The 25,645-nt window shown below is 34.5% G+C and overlaps 1 protein-coding gene across 1 annotated transcript in view; it reads left to right on the top strand.

Annotated features, from left to right (window-relative positions):
- The window catches only part of LOC100368243 (structural maintenance of chromosomes protein 3), a 31,642-nt gene that overhangs the window by 1,725 nt on the left and 4,272 nt on the right, over positions 1-25,645 (top strand). Inside the window, exons 2-24 of the mRNA XM_085504282.1 lie at positions 2,222-2,297; positions 8,801-8,839; positions 9,483-9,622; positions 10,345-10,424; positions 10,627-10,705; positions 10,824-10,941; positions 11,123-11,237; positions 11,432-11,492; positions 11,651-11,731; positions 12,417-12,581; positions 13,115-13,236; positions 13,685-13,829; positions 13,949-14,121; positions 14,400-14,499; positions 15,065-15,225; positions 15,435-15,576; positions 20,307-20,457; positions 20,814-21,033; positions 21,410-21,683; positions 22,009-22,083; positions 23,063-23,171; positions 23,799-23,959; positions 25,395-25,625. Of these exons, the coding sequence (XP_085360408.1) occupies positions 2,222-2,297; positions 8,801-8,839; positions 9,483-9,622; positions 10,345-10,424; positions 10,627-10,705; positions 10,824-10,941; positions 11,123-11,237; positions 11,432-11,492; positions 11,651-11,731; positions 12,417-12,581; positions 13,115-13,236; positions 13,685-13,829; positions 13,949-14,121; positions 14,400-14,499; positions 15,065-15,225; positions 15,435-15,576; positions 20,307-20,457; positions 20,814-21,033; positions 21,410-21,683; positions 22,009-22,083; positions 23,063-23,171; positions 23,799-23,959; positions 25,395-25,625 (3,018 nt within the window). The remainder of the gene's footprint in view (positions 1-2,221; positions 2,298-8,800; positions 8,840-9,482; positions 9,623-10,344; positions 10,425-10,626; positions 10,706-10,823; positions 10,942-11,122; positions 11,238-11,431; positions 11,493-11,650; positions 11,732-12,416; positions 12,582-13,114; positions 13,237-13,684; positions 13,830-13,948; positions 14,122-14,399; positions 14,500-15,064; positions 15,226-15,434; positions 15,577-20,306; positions 20,458-20,813; positions 21,034-21,409; positions 21,684-22,008; positions 22,084-23,062; positions 23,172-23,798; positions 23,960-25,394; positions 25,626-25,645) is intronic.

Here is a 25,645-nt window from a genome sequence, read left to right as displayed (position 1 = left end):
TTTATGGAACAATCATGTTGTGCTTTGAGCATTAACTGCACAACATTCCTAGTGGGAAAAAAATGATAAATAATAAAAAAAAACATCGAGGATTGAGGTTCAAATAAATGTAAACATAACGATTGAATTGTGCCACAATCGGGAACCCAGTGTCGTACGGATAGCATTTCGTCTGCAAAACATGTTGTTTACATGTTGGTTTTGTCAGGTCAACGACAAGGAGTCTCAGGAATTTCGAGGAAAAAAAACATGAGGTCACTATTCAATTAAAATTAAAACGTAACGATAGAATTATGTATACAGATCGGGATTCCATCGATCATAGCGCGTGATGATAGCAGCTGTCGTTCACAAGACGTTGACAGGCCGCCATCTTGGAAATACCTACACAGGTCAACATGTGACCGGAAGATTACAAAATTCAATTTTTTTTTTGCTTGGACAAATTATAACATACGCGTACCCATTAATCTATGAAGATATCCATAAATAATCTAAAAAAAGTTGACAGTAACGAGTGATGTTTTTTTTCATGTCGTGTCTATACCAGCCTCGTGTCTAAGATGTTGATTGAAATCGGTGTAGGCCTACCATGTTCGGTGTTCTAACGATTGGCAAAACATACACACACTGGCATTTTATTTCTAAAATTACGAAATCTTACCTGAACAATTGACCTTAATCAGGGAAATGTCTTTTTCCACGACTCATCAAAACCAGCCTTACGCCGTTTCTGTGTTTCTACACGCTTCCGTTTCTGTGCTGTGCTAGCGGTGATTGTACGTTTTAGCCGGGCGGCATCACCTTTTTTTCTTTTACATGTTTTGTTATATACCATCTCGGTGTTTGCAACTTGAGTGACAATTTGTTCCCCATTGACAGCGTCTGTACTTCACACGTGTTTAACAATGGGACTGTTTAATTTGTCCAGGTAAGTTCAAACCGCCGTGGCGTAGACGGTGATAATTTATGCAGTGCTACGTGTGAGCGGGTCAAATGAATGTAAACAATGCATCCTATTAGCATGGCGGTGAAGTTGTAAGCATGGCGGTCCGAGCCCAAGCGTGGCGGCTGGGTCGCCAAGCATGGCGGTGCCGCCATGCTTTGTTCTATGTGGGGAGAACACTGGTAATGTTGTGTTTTCTGAACAAACTTCCTCTTTCTTCAGTGTATAACTGACAGGACAGCAATATTGTATTATATTGAATATCATTTCCGACATGGTAACCAGTGTGAGTGCATCTAAAGACTTTGATCTTATGCACAACATTTACCATTGACAAGAACATTTATTCTCTAACTTGCAATTTCTGCATTTGCATTATTATATTATAATCATGGAGCCGAAATATATTTTGGATAAGGATTTGCATTATAATTAGCATATGATTTACATAATTTATTTATGATATTTGTACATTTTTTTTTTATTTTTCATAAACTACTCACTGTATTACATTTAGTTTTATAATTTAGAATGAAAACACGAGAGATGGCTTAAATCAGAAAAATCAATATTATTATAAAGTACTCATCCGCTATTTGTTGTGCAAAAATAGTGGCAAAATATGTAATGGTGTATTCTCAGTTAATTGACAATAACTACTGAACTGTATAAAATATCTCTGGCCGTAGTGTAAATTTAACGTTAGAGTAATTGTAAACAATCATGGCAGCCTTGTGTGTTACGTCAATCAAAACAAATCTACCCAGAATGCAGTATTTCAGTTCTCGACACAGCGTTATGATTATAGTGCCCCCAATGGCATATAGGCTGCCGTCTATGAATAAGATAGGCCAAAAGATCGCCAGCCATGATGGAAAGCAAGTTGAACTATTTGACATTATGTTTTCTGGGCCTCGCGTAAATAGGTTGATGGCACACAGAATTCTGTGTCATCACTGATTAGTTGTCTCTGTGACTTGTGTACATTAACATGGGAACTTGCTGACTGACCCATACGTACATGTAAGACCCGCCCACAATCCTCTAGGCCGATTTACTAGTATATTATTCATAGATTTTTCAAAGTCTTACGATAATGGATGACATATAGTCTCAAGTCCATACGAAAGCCTGAAATCATCTATTCTGTGTGTTTGCATGTGGCCTTTGTTTTGCATTTAGAAAACTTGGCTTGTCTGATGCAAATGGTCGGCAAGCATTTTCAGTCAAAATGTTTAAGATTTTTTTTAACATGTTTTTTTTTCTTGATTGCAGGTTACCATCCAAGGTTTCCGTAGTTATCGGGACCAAACTGAAGTAGAACCTTTCAGCTCTAAACACAATGTCATAGGTTTGTATTATAAGTGTTTTGTATACTGTATTTACTCTAGTATAGTAGTGCATTCTCTGATGTAAGTTACTGAGATGTGTTTATGGCTAAATTTGTTTAAGGATCTGATAAATAATAAATGCAATTTTGGGTTAGCTTGAACTAGAGATGTTTCTTAATAAAACAAGTACGTTATACGAATACGTGTACATGGAATAATTGTAAATTATTATAAAGTGTTTCAGTGAGGTTTAGTAATCACCTGTTCTTGTGCTATTTGTTTATTGAATTTTTGACAGTGAGAAGTGTTTAACATTTTGTTCCTATTACATAAAACTTAAATATACTGAAATTATTTAACCCTTAAGACGCGATGTACGAGAATACTCGTAATAGCGCGTCTGAATCCCACAGCGAAGTACGAGAATAATCGTAAACGACCCTCTGAGAAATTGCGTTGTTTTGAATGACGTATATGTGGAGTACATCATCAATAAAGCCGAAAAACGTATGAAATAAACTTTGACCTGTGTATATGTGTGTGTTATTCTTGCCTCAACCGGGGATTCCCCGCCTAATATGCAAATTGCATGTACAAATTCCATAGCTCGACCGCTAACTTTGAATGTTTGACTAGCAACGCAATCAAAATGGCGACGCCAAATTTGCATTTCAATGACCCTGAAATACAAGCTGTATGGGACGAAATATTTGCAGATTCTGATTCTGAATACGAATTTGAAGGTTTTACTGCGGAAGAGATCGATTTTGGTGATATTCCGAATGATGATACCGAGTGGGAGATTCAAAATTCTGGAGTGGAAGTTGCCGACGATACTCGTCTTGGTTGGTCATCGAAAGCAAGTGGCGACGACATTTTGGTACCGCCGTTCACCGGTGTTCCGGGACTCAATGTTCAATTGCCGGAAAACGCAACCGCATTAGATTTTGTCAAGTTATTTCTTAAAGATGAGGACATTATCTGCATTGTTGAGCAGACAAATGCTTACGCAAATGGTCATCTTGCACGCAACGATGAAAACTTGGAACCGCACTCCATACTCCGGAAGTGGAAGAATGTAAACATAGACGAGATGAAGATTTTTCTTGCCATGACAATCGCTATGTCGATGCTCCATAAGAACGATCTTGATGATTATTGGAGCCTAAATCCGATAATTTCGACGCCTTTTTATCGTAGCATGATGCCAAGGGATAGATTCGAGCTCATTTTAAAATTTCTGCACTTCAATGATAATGCTGCCTACGTCGTTCGCGGTGAAGCCGGATATGACCCTCTTTTCAAAATCCGACCTCTGTATGACACCATAACACGCCGTTTGTCGGAAGTTTATACGTGTGAGCAGTGTATCAGTCTTGATGAAGGGATGGTGCCATGGAGAGGGAATATTCACTTCAGGCAGTACATTCCAAGTAAACCAGATCATTTTGGTTTGAAATCATACATGGTGTCAGAATGATCAAGTGGGTACACTTCTGTTTTTGATATATATACTGGGAAAAATTACACCCCTAACCCCGATACAATAGAAAGTGAAAATGAAGGCCATACTTTCAATGTAGTAATGGGGCTGATGAGAAAAGGTAGTTTGCTGAACAAGGGATACAAACTGTACACGGACAATTACTACACCAGTCCTACGCTTATTGACCATCTAAAAGCTGAAGATACAATGTTAGTTGGTACAGTTAGAATGAATAGAAAAGAAATGCCTGCAGCCCTGAAATTGCCATTGCGACAAGGTGAAGTCATTTATCGTCAGAGAAATGGAGTCTTGGCAATGAAATGGAAAGACAAGCGTGACGTCACTATGTTGTCATCAGTACACATGCCAATTTGGAAATCTGTTGGCCTATCCAGGGGATCCGGAGAACCAATTGTGAAGCCTTTGTGTGTTGTTGATTACAACAAAAATATGGGAGGTGTGGATCTTTCAGACCAGATGATCAGATCGTACACAATGCATCGCCGACGTTCAAAGTGGTATATCAAGCTTTTTTTCCACATGATAGCTCTTCTTGTCACTAATGCCTACATCCTTCACAGGAAGTTCAGTGCCAAGAAGCTAACTCACGCTAAATTTCGTTTATCCATTGTTCATGATCTTGTTTCTAGTGCAACCACTGCACCCATCCCAGCACCAAAAGGGCAAAGATCAGTTGGTCAGCCACTAAAACGACTCGAAGAACGCAACTTCCCCTCACCCATCCCTGCTTTCCCTGGTAGTAAAAAACAAAACCCAACTCGCCAGTGTGTAGTTCACAGAGCCTACTACAAAAAGCATCAAGATGGCAAGCGTCCACAAGAGAGTCGCGTGTGGTGCCGCAAGTGTGAAGTCGCCTTATGTACATACCCATGCTTTGAGATTTATCACAGCAGACGTCACTTTGATGCAGTTGATCCAACAGATTTCCATTTTGATACCTAATTCGTTACTCACTTAGTATTGTGTGCATCTGTGGTCTGAATTGTTATTGAATAATTTCTATTTGGAAATTTTGTCTTGACTTACCTGCAATTCTCTAATTTTCACTATTGCATGCTGAAGCTCATTAGCTTGTTTATTATATATACACATATTTGAAAACACAAGCAACTACTACAAATAAATTGATCTAGTTGCAATTGTAAATAAATAATTATCCATGAATGCTTTTCACAGCTTTCGTAAACAAAATGGAGATTTTCCCCCTAAATTGCGATGTATTAAATGCTTGCAGCTCTTGCATTCAAATGTGTTTTTCATCAAACAGCTGTTGTTGGTGCTAATGGGTATGCTAATGATATGCAAATTTATTTATTACAATGCAATTTTTGTTATCAAAATATCACATTCTTCATATAATATATTTACAGTTCTGTTCAATATTTTATATATTTTACTTCCATGAGTTTTTTTTCGTGGACATTTACATAATTTCTGTCTTAATTTTTTTTTACCAAAAACAATCATTATTACATCAAAATAAAGTCCCAAATTTGTGTAAATTACATCAATAAGGAGTGGCAACTGTTTGATGATCACAAACTGCAAATCCAAGTGTTGGTTATTTCATTCACTATAACGACTTATTTAGGTAGTCTTTTTTATAAAATGTCATTCATTGGTGCTAAATGATATGCAAATGATATGCTAATTTGTGTATATATGGTCCGAATTTTTTTTTCTAAATGCATACTTTCAGAATATCAACAAATTCCTCAGATAAATGATAGCCATCTGACTTATAAATATTAAATAATAGAAGAATAATATTTTTATTTAAATTTTACTAAAACTGTTGTTTTTATACCCAAAATGTATACCACAAAATCTATAAGTGGTCATAACAATACAATATTATGAAAGATTGTTTTTTCTAGATATGTTTACATATCACATTATTGACTTTTGCATGGCAAATAAAAAAGTTACGATTATTGAATCCACAGTGACTGTCTGTCTTATTTTTTTTTAAAAGAATGCAGTGGGGGGAACGTTATGGTCAGATAAATTGAAGCATGTTAAGGGTTAAGGTAGCAGGATAGTTTTTTTGCATAAAAAATGTAAACACCTATAATCGGAATAAATTTTACAAGAAACCATACAATCTATATATGTTTGGAAAGCTCTTGACTTGTATTTTCCTATTATTAATATTTTGTGAACATTGTGTTTGTTTTAGCGTCACGTGATTCTGAAAATCAGCGGGGCTGATAATTTAACTAACGTGAATAAAATTTTAATTGTCATCTCTACAGTCATTCATGCGATCAAAAACTTTACACTGTTTTGAAGTAAAGGATATGAAGTTTAAATCCGTATTTCTATTTTTTGCATTAAGTTTTTTTTTTCTTTCCGAAAATCACAAATTTCCAGCACGTTTTTTGGTGTTAAAGTTAGAGTATACCGTTGGTTTGCGCGAGGTTTGTGAAAAAACGCAATAGAATTTTGCAAATATGCAAATACGGATATGAAGCCAACATATCAAAGAGTAAAAAAAGCTAAACGGCGACATCGTAGCGCTATTCACTGAAACGCCATTTAAAATTAGGTCAACGGTAATTGCCAAAATCCGAACACCGAGAAATCGGCACTTTTATGATTTCAAACTTCAATCAACGTTAACTCCCGTTTCAGCAGCAAAATTTACATGGGCTAATTGTAAATAAAATGCTTTGAAAGTTGTTTTCGAGAAAAATCATGAACCAACATTTATATCTGTGAAAAACTTTGTTTTTTGGCCGTTTTCTTTCACGCTGTGGAGTTTTGTGACGGTCTGTGCTGATAACGAACGGTAACGTCATTCATTAGAGCTTGGATTATGCAAAGTGGGCGGTTCTGTTTGCGAATAACAAACAATACAGAGACTACACTTGGCAGTTGAAGTGTTTGCAAATACAGTGTATTTATTTTTGGGCCGTTGTGTTTGTAAACTTATTAGTTCAAGCATGCCACGAGTTTCGGAGTCTCCTGGAGGCAGCTCGTACATACTGGCGAAAGGGCGGACCCGTTACTGGTTGAGGTAACCCCTAATAGCTTGACAGTTTCACCAGAGCGCACCGTCCCGCTCCAATCGCTCGCATTCCAATGGCAGCCTTTTTATTTATTTAGAAAACTGCTCCCTTCTTTCGAGATGACGGGAAGCTAGGCTGGCTCAGTTTCGATCGAATACAACTGCCTAGACCGTGACGCCTGCGCTCCACTATTGAGATATTGCCTCTTTGCAAAATTTACAAATCTCTTTTTCTAGGGCGCCATTCAACAGTGACATGTCAACGAGTCGAATCTCGCCGTCTTCAAACGATCGGCCGTGACATTCACTCTCACTTTCTTCTTCTACGTCGGAAGTTAACAATATTTTCCTGCGAGATACATACATCTCTCGAACGTTTTGAACAGGAGTATCACCCACTATATCGAAGTCTGATTCATCGGACTCCCAGTGTCACGGTAAAACTTTCTTCGCCCACTTCATGGCTGACACTGGTTTCGACGGGGAAATCCGTTCTGTACGAACCCAGCATCGTCTCTTTCACAATCTTTTTTGACAGGAGTGATCATTTTTTTGATGTTTTTCTTCTTTCTTCCTCGCTTTCTTTTTCTTGGAAATTTTCGCGTGCTTACTATCTCGTCCATAATTAGTGAATGACAACTAAACTAAAGAATTACTGATAATAATTGTAAAATGTGACCCAGTGATTTATGCCGGCATGTAGCATTTCCTGTGCTATTAAAAATCAAACCCCGTGTAACCTCAGGTCTTATACTTGTAGATGAATCTCTTCAAAATTTAATTGTAACCGGACTCACAGTTATCTATAAAAACTACCTAGATTTTAGATGATCCTTTTATTTTTTACCGAAGTCGTACGAAAAAGTCAACCCTTGCCTTGCGTGAAACACTGGTCCACTATCCGATGTCAAGACGTCGGCCGGTGGGGGGGGGGGGGCACGCTACTATTTCGTTGCCGTGCATTTTGTTCGCATGAGTACATTAGATAAAACAACCAAGTATTTATCAGACAGATTTATTACATGTAACATAATTTACGAATTTAGAAAAACCTAAGCATGCAAGTATGCCTACTTGGTGAAAACTCCTCTGAAAAATGGTTTATATAAACCAGGTCCAAGCATATTCTTATCATTGATCAACCCTTACATGTAGTTTGTGGCCTGAATTTACATGCAATGCATAGCCACCACAGATGGCCGTATTTTATTGTTTGCAACCATATTTTGTAAAAGGGAGCCCCCTCCCAATGTAACTGCATTACTTCTGGACTAAGAAAGTAACCCCGTGGTCAGACACTTTTCAATGACAAAGCCAAGAAAAAAATATTACAGAAATTTTTTTGTAAGTTTTTATTCTGTTAACATATAATTACATTGAAGTGGTACATTCATGTACTTTTTTGATTATTCAAAATTTGTTGTTTCTAAAGCGATTGTTTTGTCGTTGCTGTACTTCCTGTCTAGAAAGGCAGCAGTGCACACATCTTATCAGCTGTGTGTAAACTACAAACAGATATCTTATCAGTTGTTTGTAAATAGCAAATAAAGAAAGTGGCCCAACTTAAAACTATTTACCCTCAGTTCAGTTATGTTTGTAAACCATGCATATTAATGAGATGCACTAGTTGGGTGTACACTGGATAAACAAAAACTTGGCCATTTGTTTGCACACTAGAAAAAAATCAGTTTACTTGTACAAGATATTTTTTTTCAATAAAATAAATACACCCATGTATGTAGCATGCCTTCGGGAGCTATTCGTGTGATTTTCAAAAAAAAATGTGAAAAGTGCCCAAAAAACTATTCTGCTACCTTGAAAATTATGTTTTAATAAAAAATGGAAAAAGAGGTGCCCCACGGTAAATAAACACATTGTTTCCCTAATACTACATTATTAGTTCCTTTATTTGGGTTCATAATGTCTTTTTCGCCCATTCTGAGGAGCAAAAATATAAATACTGTCAGTGATTTGTTTAATTATAAAACTCGTTATTTTTTTTCTAGTTGGTAGAAATGGGTCTGGAAAGAGTAATTTCTTCTATGGTAAGTTTATCATCTTTGTTGTTGCAAATTACTTTGGACTTCTAAAAAAATGTTTGAGGAAATTGTCATTAAATTTAGAATTTGTCATTCTTTTTTTTATTAATAAAAACCACACAATCTCTGAATTGTAATGTGCATGTTTTTATCTGATGTGTACTGCCCCAGATACATTAATTTTTTTTGACCATAACTGGAACTGTTTAAATTATTTATATAAAAATGTGCACTGGTAAGACTGTCCTATTCTAAATTACAGTGACCTATCAACAGAAAAGGACACCACATATCGTAATGCCTTCTTGACAACACAGGGTGTGCACTTAACAGTACAGAAAAAAGGGTTAATGACTTTTGATTCAGTCACCTATATGTATTCAGAGGTTCAGACAAGTTTTATTAATTTCAAATGAATGATAAAAACTTGACCAATTAAAGCATGTTAATGAATGCTTGGCAGTAAATTGTACAATGATTTATGGAAACCTGTAACCTGCAAAGATTCATTGGTAAGAGTGTTACCAAATAGCTTTAATAAATAATAAATAATTTAAAAAGTGCGAGGGTCTTCCAAGAGAAAAACCTGCATGCCTTCATGAAATTCACTGCAATATCCTTTATATTTTATTTTAAATTTCTTAATCAGCTATTCAGTTTGTCCTGAGTGATGAGTTCAGCAATTTAAGACCAGAACAGAGACAAGCCTTGCTTCATGAGGGCACAGGACCCAGAGTTATTTCAGCATTTGTTGAAATAGTCTTTGATAATTCAGATAATCGATTACCGGTGAGTACTTTTCTTTTTAGTAAATGATCAGTTTTCACGGCATACAAATGTAGCTGTCACTTTGTTGTTTTCATTCATGGCTAGCCTAAAATCTTGAACACTGCATAATCTTAGATGTCTCACTTGAATGTCTTGATTCCTTTTAAATTAATCAAAAATTAAGATCATAATTTTATTGGTACAAGACATTTTCAGAATTTTTAGCATTGAAATTGGGTTGACCTAGAATATCACAGATTCTGTCTTGCAAATACATTTATTCTCAATCTAGTATAGAGTTCTTTTTTGCTGGGGTTCATTTATGTCAAAATTTGCTTAGAAACATACTGTCTAAAATGGCAACTGGCGATAGGGTACATTACTAATTATTTGCCATATTGTGGATGTAAAACAGCAAATTTAACAGAATACACTTAGATCCTTTGTCTGAAATATTTGCACAAAATTAGAACATTTTGAACATCTGAATCACTGTTTTTGGTGTTGTAATGATGTAACCGTTTCAAAATCATACACGTGTAATGTCAGATTTTCTTCAAAAGAGGCTCAGGAATACTATGAAACACAGTTCTATATGTGATACTGTGTGATCTGATAAACAAAACATAGTTGCTATATTTACTTTGTACTTTTATATATACTTTTTCTTCAACTTTGTTATTTAAGTGGCTTAGACATTGAAAAAATTATTTGTGTAAAATTGCCATATGCATCGTTTACAGATTGACAAGGAAGAAGTAACTCTTCGGCGTGTCATTGGATCCAAAAAAGATCAATATTTTTTAGACAAAAAAATGGTGACGTAAGTATATTATTTGTCTTAGTAACAATTGGGAAATTATTTCCATTTGATCAAAAATTAACTGAAAACTTAAAAATACATTGACATGTGCATTGAAGGTATTCAGAATAAAGGCCAATGAAATTGACCTTTAATTTTCAAATTTTGCCATAGTATACAATGTAGTTGAACCTACATGTATCTTGTTTATTTCTTATCATAGAAAAACAGATGTGATGAACCTTCTAGAAAGTGCTGGATTTTCAAGAAGTAATCCTTACTATATTGTCAAGCAAGGAAAGGTTTGTTGGATTTACTTTAAATTATCTTTAAGAAATTCTCATTGAGAAAAAAGTGACAGGATTCATGACCTCTTAGTCTGCAACGAGTACTTTTACTCTTTTTGTACCTCTTGCTTAGATCAACCAAATGGCAACAGCTCCTGATTCTCAACGATTGAAACTCCTACGTGAAGTTGCTGGAACAAGAGTGTATGATGAAAGAAAATCAGAAAGTCATCAAATCTTAAAGGAAACTGGTATGTAGTTGATTGTGTACAAATTTGTCTTCCCATATTATGAGCAGCATAGCTTTATGCACTCAATTTTTTACAGTTATTTTTAACAAGAAATGCAAGTGAAACATGTAGGTGTTTTTCCCCCATGTACATGTAGATTTGAGAACTAAAAATATAATGTTGTGTTGCATTGAATTTTCAGAGGGAAAGAGAGATAAAATTGAAGATTTATTAAAATATATAGAAGAAAGATTACAGACTCTTGAAGAAGAAAAAGAAGAGTTAAAACAATATCAGAAATGGGATAAAATGAGGAGGTAATGTATAATTGATTAGTTTTTATCTTAGTTTTTTGCCATTGCGAAACTTCTTGCTTGATATTTATTTGATTTGTAAAGTTCGGGAAAATTGTAGTGGTTTATTGTATTTTGAGTTATGCAATGAGGCAGGTTAATCAATCAGTACTTTATTTTCATGTATTTAAATCGTTTATTTATGTTCTCGTTTACAGGTCGTTGGAGTACACCATTCATAACCATGAACTCACTGATACAAGGAAAAAGTTGGATGAGGTAAAGACGTCCTTTTCACAGCAATATTACATAGATTACAACATATGAACAAAATTGACATAAAACTCGTTTACTCACAGCTCCAACCTGATTATGATTTTCATATTTTGATCTGTAAAAAGTATGTTGCTACGGTAATATTGAAATCTTTATTGCAGTTGTCAGACCGAAGAGAGAACAGTGGTGAGAGATCTAAACATCTTAGGGACAGACATGAACTTGCAGTTCAAAAAGTCAAGGTAATATAAGCAAACTTTTCACTCGCATTTGTCCACGAACAAAACCAGCAAACAAATATTACTGTATCACTGGGTGGTTTGACATGAGGCTTCAGAGTTATGATTTCCAAACTTACGTGATAATGTTTTAGTCATATGTAGTAGGTTTTGACTAGTAGTAAAAACTTTGTATGTCAAATACATGACAATCGCTTTGCGAATTAATGCCTGAAAAAATAATATACACATTTTGGAAGCTGATAATTATTGCACGCTATTAACATTTTGTTTAAAGGAGGGGTCTAGACTTAAATGAAAAAAAACCACACCATATTCTGAGCTTTGGATGATGCAAAACCGTCCTTGAACCTGAAATTTATCATGCTGTATTTGCTCTATTAGTATCACTTGTGCTTGCATACTGTAAAATGACTAATTTTCACTGGGTTTAAATTTCACTGATTTACCATTTCAGGCTTACTCAGTGCGTTTTAAATTCACAGTTTTATCATTTAGATAATGTGTTCTATGCTAAATTTTACATATTTACTGGGTTTTAATTCAGCACATTTTCCAGTCAGCGAAATAAGCAAAATTAAAACCCAGTGAATAATTAACCCTTTTACAATAAATGATAGGTGTATTTGTGGTCAAAATAATTTTGATATTGTAATATATCTTGTTTGTACTTTTGTTTGTTTTATAGGAAATTCAGAAAGGCACACGTGAGATCAATACTAGATTACGTGTTATCTCTGAAGAGAAAGATGTCATGAACAATGAAAGACAGGATCTGTTGAAAAGAAGGGCCAAGTTAGAACTGGATGTGAAAGATCTCCAGGAAGACGTACGTGGTGATAAAGACTCCAAGGTAAAAATACTCATTCTGGAGGTGGTGTTATACAGAATCTAAGTTAGATCCAATATATTAGTGGGTTGTTTGTTAATGGATATATTGGATAAAGAAACAAAAATGGTCGAACAGAGTAGTCCGTAGCCATGTACAGTTTTATTTTTTTTTAACTTTTTGTTTGGTCTCTGAAATGGAACTTTTTGACATCTTGTTTTTGTTCATCTCATTTTAAGTCTGTCGACGGCTAGAATGAGTCTCAGAGAACAATAGCTGTGGAAATCCTAGATTGAGGTGCAGAGATCAGAAAAAACTGTAATGATTTTTGAGGTTGGCAGTTTCATTTAGTATGGTGGTCTCTCAAAGCACTGCTTTTTGCTGTTTGTATCCTGGCAAGAACACTGGCACCAATTTATTTGCAGGTGGATAATTTGCATAAAATAAAAGTTTGAATTTCTTAACAAATTTGGGTAGATGGGGCTATCAAAACACAATTGCGTTTTTTCTCAGCCATATTGAGGCATATTCAGCACATTGTTTTTATCCCAAACTAGGTTCGTCTTGAAAACCAACTTCAAAAATTAGATGTCGACATAGAAAAGAAACAAGGAGAGCTTGACAGCATCTTACCACAGTTTGAAGAGCTACAGAAGAAAGAAGAGAAGTGTACTTCTAGGTGAGTGTACATTCTTACAGTTGTTAATAATAATTTGATAGATGCTATGAAATGATGGAAATCACAATAAACGAGACATGTAAGTTTATTAAATATTATTTGTGAAAATTGACACGAATCATTTCCATGCTTCTCATAATACTAGAAGTCCATATAAGGTGTTAGCCATAAAAGTTGTCTATCACCCCCACCACCCCCCAAATTTAAACAAAAATTTTGTGAATTTAAAAACACAGTCCACAAACAATCTTAAACTAGAACCTATTCATAATTTACTTCAAGTTTTGTACTAAGAATTAATTGAGTCTTACAAACCATTCTTTTCAGCCAGGTCTAAAAGCTTGTTAGGGCAATCTGTGTGAACTCTTTTGAAAAGCTAGAAATGTTACTGTTTTTCCAAAATGTTCTTTTGACTCTATACTGTTTTTGCCATTGTAATTTTGTACAGACTTGCTTCATGTGAACAGAGGCGAACAGAACTTTTTGCTAAACAAGGTCGAAAAAATCAGTTCAGTACTCGTGACCAGCGAGATGATTGGATAAAGAAAGAATTAAAATCATTGCACAAATCAATTCGTGACAAAGACAACCAGGTGAGTGTTAGTCTTGAATTAATTTGTATAAAGCTATTACCAATAAAAACCTGATAAGGACTAATAAAGAAATGAAATTATGACATTAAAACGTGGAAGTTCACTATTGTTTTTTTTAGATATCAAGGCTTCATGAGGACATCGCTTCTGATTACAAGAAGAATGAAGAACTTGAAGTGAAAATGCAAAAGTTAAATTTGGACATTGAACAGATGAAAGACAACGTGGAAAGTATGAATAAAATGCACTATGAAATGAAGAAGAAAAAAGATGACCTGCAGAATGAAAGAAAGTAAGTTTGGATAAATGCACATTTCTCTGTGTGCATGCTAGGTTTGAGTTTAAATATACGTGTACATATATAAAATAGTACACCATAACCAAGACTTCATTTAATTCCACAGAGTCAAATTGCTGTCTACTTGTCAAGGATTGTTTTCTGAGAATACTGCTAATTAAAATTAGGTACATTATATGCACTGTCAAATTCCGTAATTAAAGTGTAGATGTTTTTGAATTCCTTATAAGGGGTGACATGACGTAACTTTATCTTCTGTTTGTATCTGTCAGTATGTTGTGGAGGCAAGAAAATACATTACAGCAAGAAATGGGAAGCACGAAGGATGACTTGCAGAGAAAAGAGCAGAATTTGAGGTCTATGATTGGTAAAGTAAGTATTGTGTGATTTCCCAATGTCATTGCTCAGATTACGTCAAAATTCACTGCTAAATATCAAATAATCCTTTGCTTCAATCTCACAATTATAATGAGATTTGGAATGCCCCACAAGAGTTGTCATACCTTCTTAGTTCTAGAGAACTCTAGATAGAATATTTGTGTCTACACTTAGGATTCAACTTTAATAATTGTGTTTGGAGATATGCTTGTTTCATGTGTGTGTTTTTGCACTTATAGCATCACAGAAAACGATCAATGCAAAAGTTCAGTTATGGAAATAGAAATGAGTTAAGGTCATCACCCTATTAAAAAAAAAACGCAAAATCACAATGGAATCATTATCACACATCTAATTGCATACTATATTTTATTAGTGACTGTTTAGGCCAATTCCCAAAACTGAAGCTTGTAATTTCACTTCTGTTTGACCTTCTACATGTATGTGTCTGCACCAGTATATGGAGTATGTTAAAACTTCACACATACATGTTTTCATTCCTTAGCATAGCAATATTGAAACTTATCCAACTTATTTTACTGTTTTTCTGCATCAACAGGCTGTTCTAAATGGTATTGATTCCATACGTCGAATTCTGGAAATCTTCCGTCGTAAAAAGATCCATGCAGATGTTGTGAATGGATACAACGGTTTGATGATTGAAAACTTTCAGACTGCTGCTAAATTTAATACCTGTGTGGAGGTAACAGCAGGGAGTAGGTGAGTTCTACATCTTTGCAATACATCTCCCAAGTTGGCCTCTGGGTTCTCTGCATGAAACTGCAATCTGGGCTTCAGCCTAGATTGGCGAATTACTTTTAGAGTTGGCTACAACAAATTGTCACTTTCACCACCAAAGACGAATTTTAAACTTACTGTGATCTGTGAAAATACAGATAAGATTTGTTGATTTGTTGTTGTTGTTTCAGGTTGTTTCATCACATCGTTGCCACTGATATCATTGCTACCAAGATTCTCACAGAAATGAACAAACAACGTATGCCGGGTGAAGTTAATTTTATGCCACTTAATAAGCTGTATGTGAGAGACACTCATTATCCTGAATCACCTGTGAGTTGAGTTTTATCATTTTTGACTCCCATGTGCGAAGCACAAAATGGGAGTCTTTGCAGTTAGTGTGTCTGTATGTATGTATGTGTGTGTGTGTGTGTGTGTGTGTGTGTGTGTATGTGTGTGTGTATGTGTGTCCGACTGTTCCACTGCTATCTCAAGAACCATACATCGGTTTTTGATGAAACTTGGTGCATAGATGCTCTGGGCCAATGCGCAGATTTGATTAGGTTTTGGTAAAAATCCATGCTCGTTAATTACCTAATTTGCATGATAATTAGCTAATTTTTAGCTGTTCTATGACTGTTCCACTGATATCTAAAGAACCACTCATTGGATTTTGATGAAACTTGGTACATAGATGCTCTGAACATATGCGCAAATTTGATTAGTTTTTGGTAAAAATCCGTGCATATTAATTACCTAATTTGCATGATAATTAGCTATTTTTTAGTGGTTCCATGACTGTTCCACTGATATCTAAACAACCACTCATTGGATTTTGATGAAACTTGGTACATAGATTTTCTGAACTAATGCTAGGTTTTGATTAGTTTTTGGTAATAATCCGTGGATACTAATTACCTAATTTGCATAATGATTAGTCAATTTTCGGTTTTTCCACTGATATCTCAAGTACTAATCATCACATTTCAATGAAACTTGGTACATAGATGTCATACGACACTGCACAGACCTGATAGTTTTTATGGTAATATCAGTACATATTAATTACCTAATTTGCATAATTAATTAATTTTCAGCATTTGATATAAGTAGTTAGCATTACATTTCAATGAAACTTGGTACTTACATACTCAAGGACTATGCAGAGATTGATTGTTTTCGATAAATATTTGTGCATATTAATCACCTAATTTGCATAATTAGTTAATTTTCAGCTTTTCCAAGGGTATCTCAAGTACTAATCATCGCATTTCAATGAAACTTGGTACATAGATCCTTTAGGACTATGCAGAGATCTGATTAGTTTTAGGGTAAATAATTGTGCATATTAATTACCTAATTTTCATAATTAATTTTCAGCTTTTCTACTGATATCTAAAGTACTAATCATCACATTTCAATGAATCTAGAATTATGCAGACCCAATTAGTTTCCGGTAAATATTTGTGCATATTAATCACCTAATTTGCATAATTAACCAACTTTCACACTGATATCTCAGGTACTATACATCACATATCAATGAATGTACATGGATGCTGTAGAACAATAGACAGACCTGAATAATTGTGGGTTAAAATCTGTACATATTAATGACCTAATTTGCATAATTAACCAATTTTAAGCTTTCACACTGATATCTAAAGTACCGTAAAAACTCCAAAATTTCGACCGGTTTTAAATAATTGGTGTTAGAAATGTGACGTGTTTTTAGAGTCAAAATTAAGGTGCATTTTCGGACAGTCGAATTTTTCAGAATAGAAATCAGCAAAAAAAAATGGGGATGATAGACAGTGTGCTTCATTAGTTTTTAAAAAATGCAATGTCCGTCAATTGACGTAAACTTCCTCATGTTTCACGGTAAAAGCAAAGGTCGTGGCCGAGTTGTAACTCAAAATCTAAACAAAGTCATCAATCAGTGAGTATTATGACAAGCAAAACAAAACATCAAGACGCGGAGAAGAGGTCAGCACAAAACTAATAGGTCAAAAGACAAAGCTGTCTCGCACTACCTAGGAAAACTTGCGAATGTTCGAAGTACAGGTACCCATTGGACAAAAGATACATGGAAGTTTAGCAAACGATCTCCCCGACCCAGTGCAATGTATCCGGTTAGAATCAAAGCTCACGTGTCCCTTATTTGAGGGACCAAATTCTGCCGTAAATTCGCCCTTGGATTAAAAAATAAAATGGGATTTAAGAAAATAAAATGGGACTTTTAAGGTGTATTTTGGCGTCATTTTTCGAACATTTCAATCAATCCTGCCGGCTAAAATAGAGTCTAAGTTTTACCGTAGTGATTGACATCTGTCTATTCAAGAGTACACGTGTATGATTTTTATCGTGACTAGCGTGAGCGGGTAAGCTTCCTTTCGAGAATGAGCTGTTATCACTGTGAACAATGTTAAATTATTCTTCAGATGACCAGTTTATTTTTTAAAAACAACTAATTTTTTTATTTAAAAAAAATCATGCCGTTTTCGCATCAAAATCCAAGCCAAAATATCGTACTACAACATCAATCTCTTCCGCATTGCGTTCAATAACATTAACATATTTAAATAAGCTATGGTAATTTGAACACGTTGGCATCATCCAGCTTTTTGATTGGTTAATTAGCGATTTGACTTATTTGACCTAAGAGAACATGGCAGATATCCTACAGCATCAAACGTTTATACGAGACCGGAATCATTCGCTTACGATGAAACTAAGTTGACTTTTATTTGTATTTCATAACCATTCAACAAATTTATTTTGTGTACATTATTATAATCACTACTGAGTACAGTAATAATCAACAATTCAGAAACGCAGCATGCCGAGATTTTTGTGTTCGTTTTTATTTGAAACTTCGTTTATTTAGAATATATTTTCGTTACCAATAAAATAAAAATCTCTCAGTCAATCAGAAACCCGGATTCATGCCTTTGAGGAAGGTCCCGTTTGAACGCTCACATCGTTTTTTTTTTCGTTTGGGGGAAAACTAAAACTGGTCGCAATTTTCGAATAAGAATGAGTCGACAATTTTTAGTGGAGTCGAAAATTTGGAGGTAAATAAAACACCGAAGCCCGGCAAATAAATAGGCCATCGAATTTTTAGAGGGGTCGAAATTTTGGAGTTTTCACGGTACTAATTATTCCATTTCAATGAAACTTAGTACAAAGATGCTCTAGGACAATGTACAAAACCTAATTAGTTTGGGGTAAAAATCTGTTCATATTAATTCCCTAAGAAGCATAATAATTCATAATTTTTTGGTTCTAATCACATTTCAATTAAACTTGGAGACATAGATTTTCTGTTACATTGCGCAGACCTCATTAGTTTTACACTCAAATCTGGTCATATTAATTTTCTGATTTGCATAATTAGTTTTCAGCTAAGTAATTTCGAATTATATTTAATGTGTCTCCAATACTCTCAGCACATGGGAGTTCTTTCTAAGCTTTCTTTGATTTGGGTTGATAGAATCTTTTGTTATTAGTATCATCTCCCACCACCCCAATTGTAATTGTACAATGACTTCTCATCGCTCAAGGGCTGAACATCATACATTGTGCCTTACTGTGGCAAGTGGTTTTGTTTTGCAATTTAATTTAATTTCTATTTTAATATGCGAGATAAAATGAAGAGAACTGTAAAGTGCTGCTACTGGCTGCTTCTGACACATTTGCTTTTGACACAGGTCAAAAAACATCAGACTTCCTCCAATTCAATAATACTAGTGAGTTTACAGAATCACTTTCAGTGCATGATAACCTATTCCCTGAATAGGGTATTCAGTGTGCTGTGTTTATCCTAAACACAAGATTTTCAAGTATGACTTTGCAGAGGGATCACTATAAAAAGGTCAAACTTGACATTTTCAATCAGCTTACTCCTGTACTCCTGTAAGTTTCAAAAATTTAAAGGGAATACACTTATTGAGATTAACCTTTTGAATGCTTGTCAACTTCTTGCACCATTCACAAATTAAAAACGCATAAGTTTTTTTAGCTCCGCTGTTGACTTTGTCGAGCGGAGCTTATCATATGAGTGATTGTCTGTCGTCGTCCGTGTCAATGTTTTACTTTTTTGACTTCTTCTTGAAAACTACAAGCCTGAATGCTTTGATACTTGGTGTATATGTACCTTGGGTAGACCTCTCTTAGATTTGTTCATTTCATGATGATATCTTCAATTCTTCAATTCAATTTGGTAAAAAGTGATATTTTTGACTTCTTGTTCAAGTCCAATTGTTTTGATATTACATATATAGGTACTACATGTGGACCTCTCTCAGATTTGTTCATTTTGTAATGATATCTTTAATTCTCTAATTTTGGTAAATATTTTTGTCATTTTTGGTAAAAAATTATATTTTCGACTTCTTGTTAAAAACCATAAGTCAAATTACTTTTATATTACATATGTAGGTACTACATGTGGCCTCTTTCAGCTTTGTTAATTTCGTGGTGATATCTTCAATTGCCTAATTTTGGTGAAAAGTGATATTTTGAATTTTTTTTAAAAAAAACGCAAGTCAAATTACTTTTATATTACATATGTAGGTACTACATGTGGCCTCTTTCAGATTTGTTAATTTCGTGGTGATATCTTCAATTGCCTAATTTTGGTGAAAAGTGATATTTTGTGAATTTTGCTATCTCAGCCGACTGGCTGCTTGTTTAAAATTCTGATCAAAATAGGTGATTATGGGAAATTATGTTCATTTTGTCCAATATTAACAAAATGAATTTTAGCAAAATACACTAGAATTGCAAAATGTTACATCAGGAATTTGGAGAGAAAATAAAGGCGCTCAAAGCATTAGAATGCCACAGAATTTTGCTGATCGCAATGTTTGTACCAGTTGTGATATTATGTCTATATAACTATGTCACGTTTGTCTAGTTCTGACCCTGAAATATGGATTCCCTGGTAAACATGTTGTAGCAACTGATTAACTAAAACATGGAATAATTGTAGTTGGCATAATACATAGGGTTATATTACCAGTACAAAGAATCCAGATATGATCTGTTATCTTCTATTTCAGGATGCTTTACCAATGATCAGCAAATTGGAATATGAGAAAAAATTTGATATGCCATTTAAACATGTATTTGGTAAAACTATGATATGTCGTAATATGGAAGTAGCAACACAGTTTGCAAGAACACAAAACTTGGATTGTGTCACCTTGGAAGGTATGTTTTATCTCTCCGCCAGTATATGTCAGAGACCTGTCTATTGACTTTATAGGTTTGTTTTGATGAACTGTTTGTTTTGTATGCTTGTATATTTATAGAGAATATGCCAACATAGAAAAAAATTGTCATACATTTCCATGTTTTGAGGACTGTGTACATATATAAATTAGTGTCTAAAATAATAAATTAGGGTACTGTAATAGTGTAATCTAATCTAGTAGTCTAATTTGTGCTTTACTATGACAGAAATTGTAAATTTATTTTTGGATGTTGGGCATTGGTTCTTGGTAAGCAGTGATTTGGGGAATTCTAACAAAATTGTGTTTATCCATTTGTTACTATGACCCTTATAGGAGATCAAGTAAGCCGAAGAGGAGCATTAACTGGTGGCTATTACGACTCGCGAAAGTCTCGCGTGGAAATGCAGCGCAACATCATTGATTTGCGAGAGAAATCCGAGCAGCAGGAGAGTGCATATGAAGAACATCGAGAGAAACTACAGAAGGTGGAAGTTGAAATAACTTCTATGATGAGTGAAATGCAGAAGTTGGAAACAAGAAATAGAAAGAATAAGTAAGTACAATTCAAAACTATGCAAGATAGTGATTGGAAAATATTTCTGTATTTGCTTTAAGTGATTCATTTGTCTAACTAACATAAGAAATTTTTGGTTCTCAATCATTCAAAACGAATGTGTGCGACTTCTATTAGAGATGCGGCTTCTAATACAAATTTTGCAATATGTATTTATGTTGACATCTGGATCATAGGTTTGATCTTGTTATCAAGGTCATCGATAGGAAACCTGGTGTAACATTTCTCTGTATGGATACTTTTGGTATTCTGACTAAGTACAACTCTCTATATATACATGTATAATTGCTTTTTGATTAATTGTAAATTTGCATTGTAATGACACTTCACCACCACGATGTTGTTTTGTTATCAGGGATATATATGAACAAATGCGTAGTGATCTACGAATCCAGAGAGAGGAAAGCCAAGTTATCCAACGTTCACTGCAACCTAAGGAACGTCGCTTAAACAGCTTGAAAAGCAGTCTTCAGGCCATGAAGAGTACTGCACAGTCTTTGGAAGAAGAGATGGGAACCGAGTTATTATCCCAGCTCAGTGTGCATGAACAGAAGGAAGTAGACGCTTTGAATGATGAAATCAAGGATTTAACACAACAAAATAAGGACACCCTCAATCAAAGGATCAGGGTGCGTTTTAGTTTCTTTATTCTATAATTGATTATAATTATTGAGAAAAGTTTACTGAAAACTTTTTTCCCAGATTATTATTGCAGACTGAATTTTGAAATTGAGTGTTACGCAGGAACGGATTTACATGAATATTTTAAATACATTTTTGATTCTGAAGTGCAAGCAGTGTGGTATTAATTTTGGTTTCTCTGTATTGGTATATGAACCTGTGTAGCTTGAGTAGAACTAGTATTGTATAATTGTATTTCATTCCATATTGGTTCACAGTACACTATTTGGTATATCAACCTCTCATGCCTGCTTTTATTTTCTCACTTTGTAGTTGGAAGGACAGAAGAACAAATTTGAGAATCTTCTTTCTAACAATCTGATGCGGAAAAGAGAAAGACTTCTTCAGGTGTGTACCTTTACGGAGGGGGCAGTCAGGGTTGGGGGGGGGTCCATATTTTAAAATAAATCTGAGAAACTTATTGGTGAAAATGTAGCATTGGGCTTTCCTTACAGCTACTATGATAATATTACCTGTATATTGGTCATGTGTTGGCAGATCTCTTGGCATAATGGCGATGATTTTTATTCCAGAAATTATTCAAAATCAAGACTCCCTGCTATTCTATGTATTCGTGTGTACATGTAGATGGATTTTGTTCCAACTTTGTACATACATTGAACATTGTGGAACCTTCATGAATGTCATTTTGTTTTTCAGATCGGATTCAAAATGACTAACAGGCAGCCGTATTTTTTTAATAAATGCTGTTTCAAATGTTTGCATGTACTTGTTGCAAAATCCAATTCAAGATGGCCAAATGGTGGTAATTTTAACGTTGAAAATGCATCAAAATCAAGCATTCCTATCATTCTGGACCTACATCTTAGTCATACATGGAATAAATTTATAAAACTTTGATAATGATTACAATTAAGCTACATTGTATATCATGTCATACTTTTTAACATGCATTTGTTATCAGTTCTGATTCATTTCAGTGTTGTTTAATATTGAACAACGGGAACACTGTCAAGTCATGATATGGCTTGTTGACTGATAGTGAAATCAAGAAAAAAAACAAGGAAAAAAAATAGTTATATTGTTACCGTAAAATCTGTATTAGAAGCCGCGTCCCTAATAGAAGCCGTACCCATTCTTTTCGAACAGTTGAGAACTAAAAATTCACCATTTCTCATATGTGTAGATGCTCTAATAGAAGTCGCATACCCTCTGTTGCATTGTACCATTTTAATAGAAGCCGAGGCTTTTAATACAAATTTTACAGTAATTAATCTATACAGCACTACACTGTCTTTGTTTTTTAACATCTGGGCAGAGATCACACCCGGCAATGTGACTCATCATTCATGTGATTTGATTACAGGAACTGCATGACATCTCGGCAGAAGATAAACGACAGAAACTTGAAACCATGTCAATAGACTTACAAGGAGCCAGTCGAAACATTGAAGAGAATAAGAAAAGATTAGACGGTAGTTATGAATGCAATTTTGAATTTTATTTTAAAGAGCCCTCAATCTGAATGTCTTATTTGCATTAAGCCATCAACTCAGTTGTTTTGATTTTTTTCTTTGTATGTTTATTCTGGATCTAGGTATTTTTTCAAGTATTCATATTATTTCCATTTTTAGAATATTTGTAAATTACTGTATATGATTTCAATGTGTTCTGTAAGATATCAAAGTTCAATCCGAATCTTGGTAAAATTCTCGATACTATGAGCCCAAATAGAGAGAAAAAAAATGAAGGTGGTGGCAGTGGATTTTAAACACTGTAATGTAACAAGCATGCAACTAACACCAAATTGTAACCAAAACTCTGCCGAATCAGTTCTGTGTCAGTGGATTTGATGCATATGAAATAGTTACAGAGCTAGATCCACAAGAAACTTTTTGCGATTATTTATTGAAATAATAGTGATAGAAGTATAATTGTAAGTGTAAGTTTTCATGTTCAAGAAATCCAATATTGTAGATGAAATTAATGTAGGGGAATTAATATGTAAATCACAATGTGTGGGAAAATGAGCCGCTTGGTGGAAGTCTCTGTTCATTGCGTGGATTCTGGCATTAAACTTTAAACATGCATTTTTGGGGCAGAAATGGAAATGCAGGTGGAAGAATTGAATAAAGAGAAACAAGAATTACAGACTGAATTGGAAGAATGGAAGACAAATGAAAAAGGACAGTTAGAAAAGATACAAGATGATACAAAAGCGCTTGAAAAAATGACAAATAAGCAAAGTCTACTTTTAAAAAAGGTAAATTGGTCATGTGATTTCTTTTTATTTGCTGGATGTAGTATTGTGTGTGTTATTGTCTTGTGTACATGATTGTCTGCCTTGAACGTATACATTAAGATTAACACTTTTTGATTTTTAATATCCTTATAATTAACAGTTGATTTGAGCACTGGCATGACTATTTAGAACAGGCCTTATGCTTTGAAATTACGCTTACTTGCCCAATTTTTAAAATAGCAGCAAAACAGTCTTCTTTATCTACCGGTAGTCATGGTTGTATATAATAGAGAAATAAAGTACTTCACACATTGGTGAAAATATCTGTTTCGTTGAGGACTCTAACCAGATGCCATCCACATGGAGTGAGATTCACATACCTTTCATATGCCCTGATCCATGGTTTAAATTTTCAGTATTATTTGTCAATTATTAGTCCCCGTTCGGATGCAGTCTGAAAACTGGTAATTATGTTTTGACCTCTGTGTGTTTGTGCGCCCGTGCGTTCAGACCTGTATCTTAGAAATGCCTGGACCAATCACAATAAAACTTCACACATACATCATACATTACATTATACATATGCACATCATCTGATTCAAGATGGCTGAATGGCGGCCATTTTTGTGCTAAAAAATCATCAAAATCGGGCATTTCTCGGCCGTTTACAGATGGATTTTGTTCAAACTTGGTATATACATTGGACATTATAGGACCTTGATGCATGTCATTTTATTATTCAGATCGCATTCAAAATGGTTGACTGGCGTCCATTTTGTTTTAAAGAATGGGCTTCTAGAGCCATATCTCAGACATGCTTTGACTGATTATGTTCAAATTTTATATATTCATTATACATCATATTATAGATATATACATGTATTCAAAATGGCTGATTTTGTTATAATTAATGCTGTTCCAAAGCAATATGTATCTCTCAATGTGGACAAGTACTCGTTTGACGATACGTTAAAATGTCAATCATTTTAATGTTAAACAATCATCATAATCATATTCCTGACATGTTTGTGCTCCAGCTATATTACTATAAACAAAACTATATATCTTAAATTCGATAACTAACGAGGACTGTGCCATGCATGGCTTGTTTGATTTTGTTAATACAGTGAATATCACTAACAGCGAAATTGTAATTAGTGTTTACAGTTGATGACTTTTTCAGAGACAAGTTACTGTGATTACTGATCAGAAGTTTTTCTCCTTTCTCGAAAAATTAGTTTCTCATTTAATTAAAGCAGTTCACAGTACTCACTGTAGACTATTTTAAGAAAAATTTTCGGAGTCAGTGAAAATCATTAAATTTTGTTGAAGTGAAAATGTCTGCTTTCCTACTCAGGAGTGTCAGTGACTTGGAATTTCTGAAATTTTGACATCATGAATGTTATAAAATCATCAAATCACAGAAGTTTTGATAATTTATGCACTTTCATTTCAGAAAGAAGAATGTATGCGTAAGATTCGTGAGCTTGGATCACTGCCCAGTGATGCCTTTGAGAAATACAATACTTTGTCATTGAAAGCTCTTTTCAAGAAACTGGAACAGTGCAATGCAGAATTGAAAAAATACAGCCATGTAAACAAGAAAGCTCTGGATCAGTTTGTGAATTTTTCAGATCAGAAAGAGAAACTTATTAAACGTAAAGAAGAATTAGACAAGGGCCACATGGTAAGTTGAAAGTCGATGCA

The sequence above is a fragment of the Saccoglossus kowalevskii genome, chromosome 10 (genome assembly GCF_978046115.1).
Source record: "Saccoglossus kowalevskii chromosome 10, keSacKowa6.1, whole genome shotgun sequence".
NCBI lineage: Eukaryota > Metazoa > Hemichordata > Enteropneusta > Harrimaniidae > Saccoglossus > Saccoglossus kowalevskii.
This window is presented reverse-complemented; position numbering and strand designations above follow the sequence as displayed.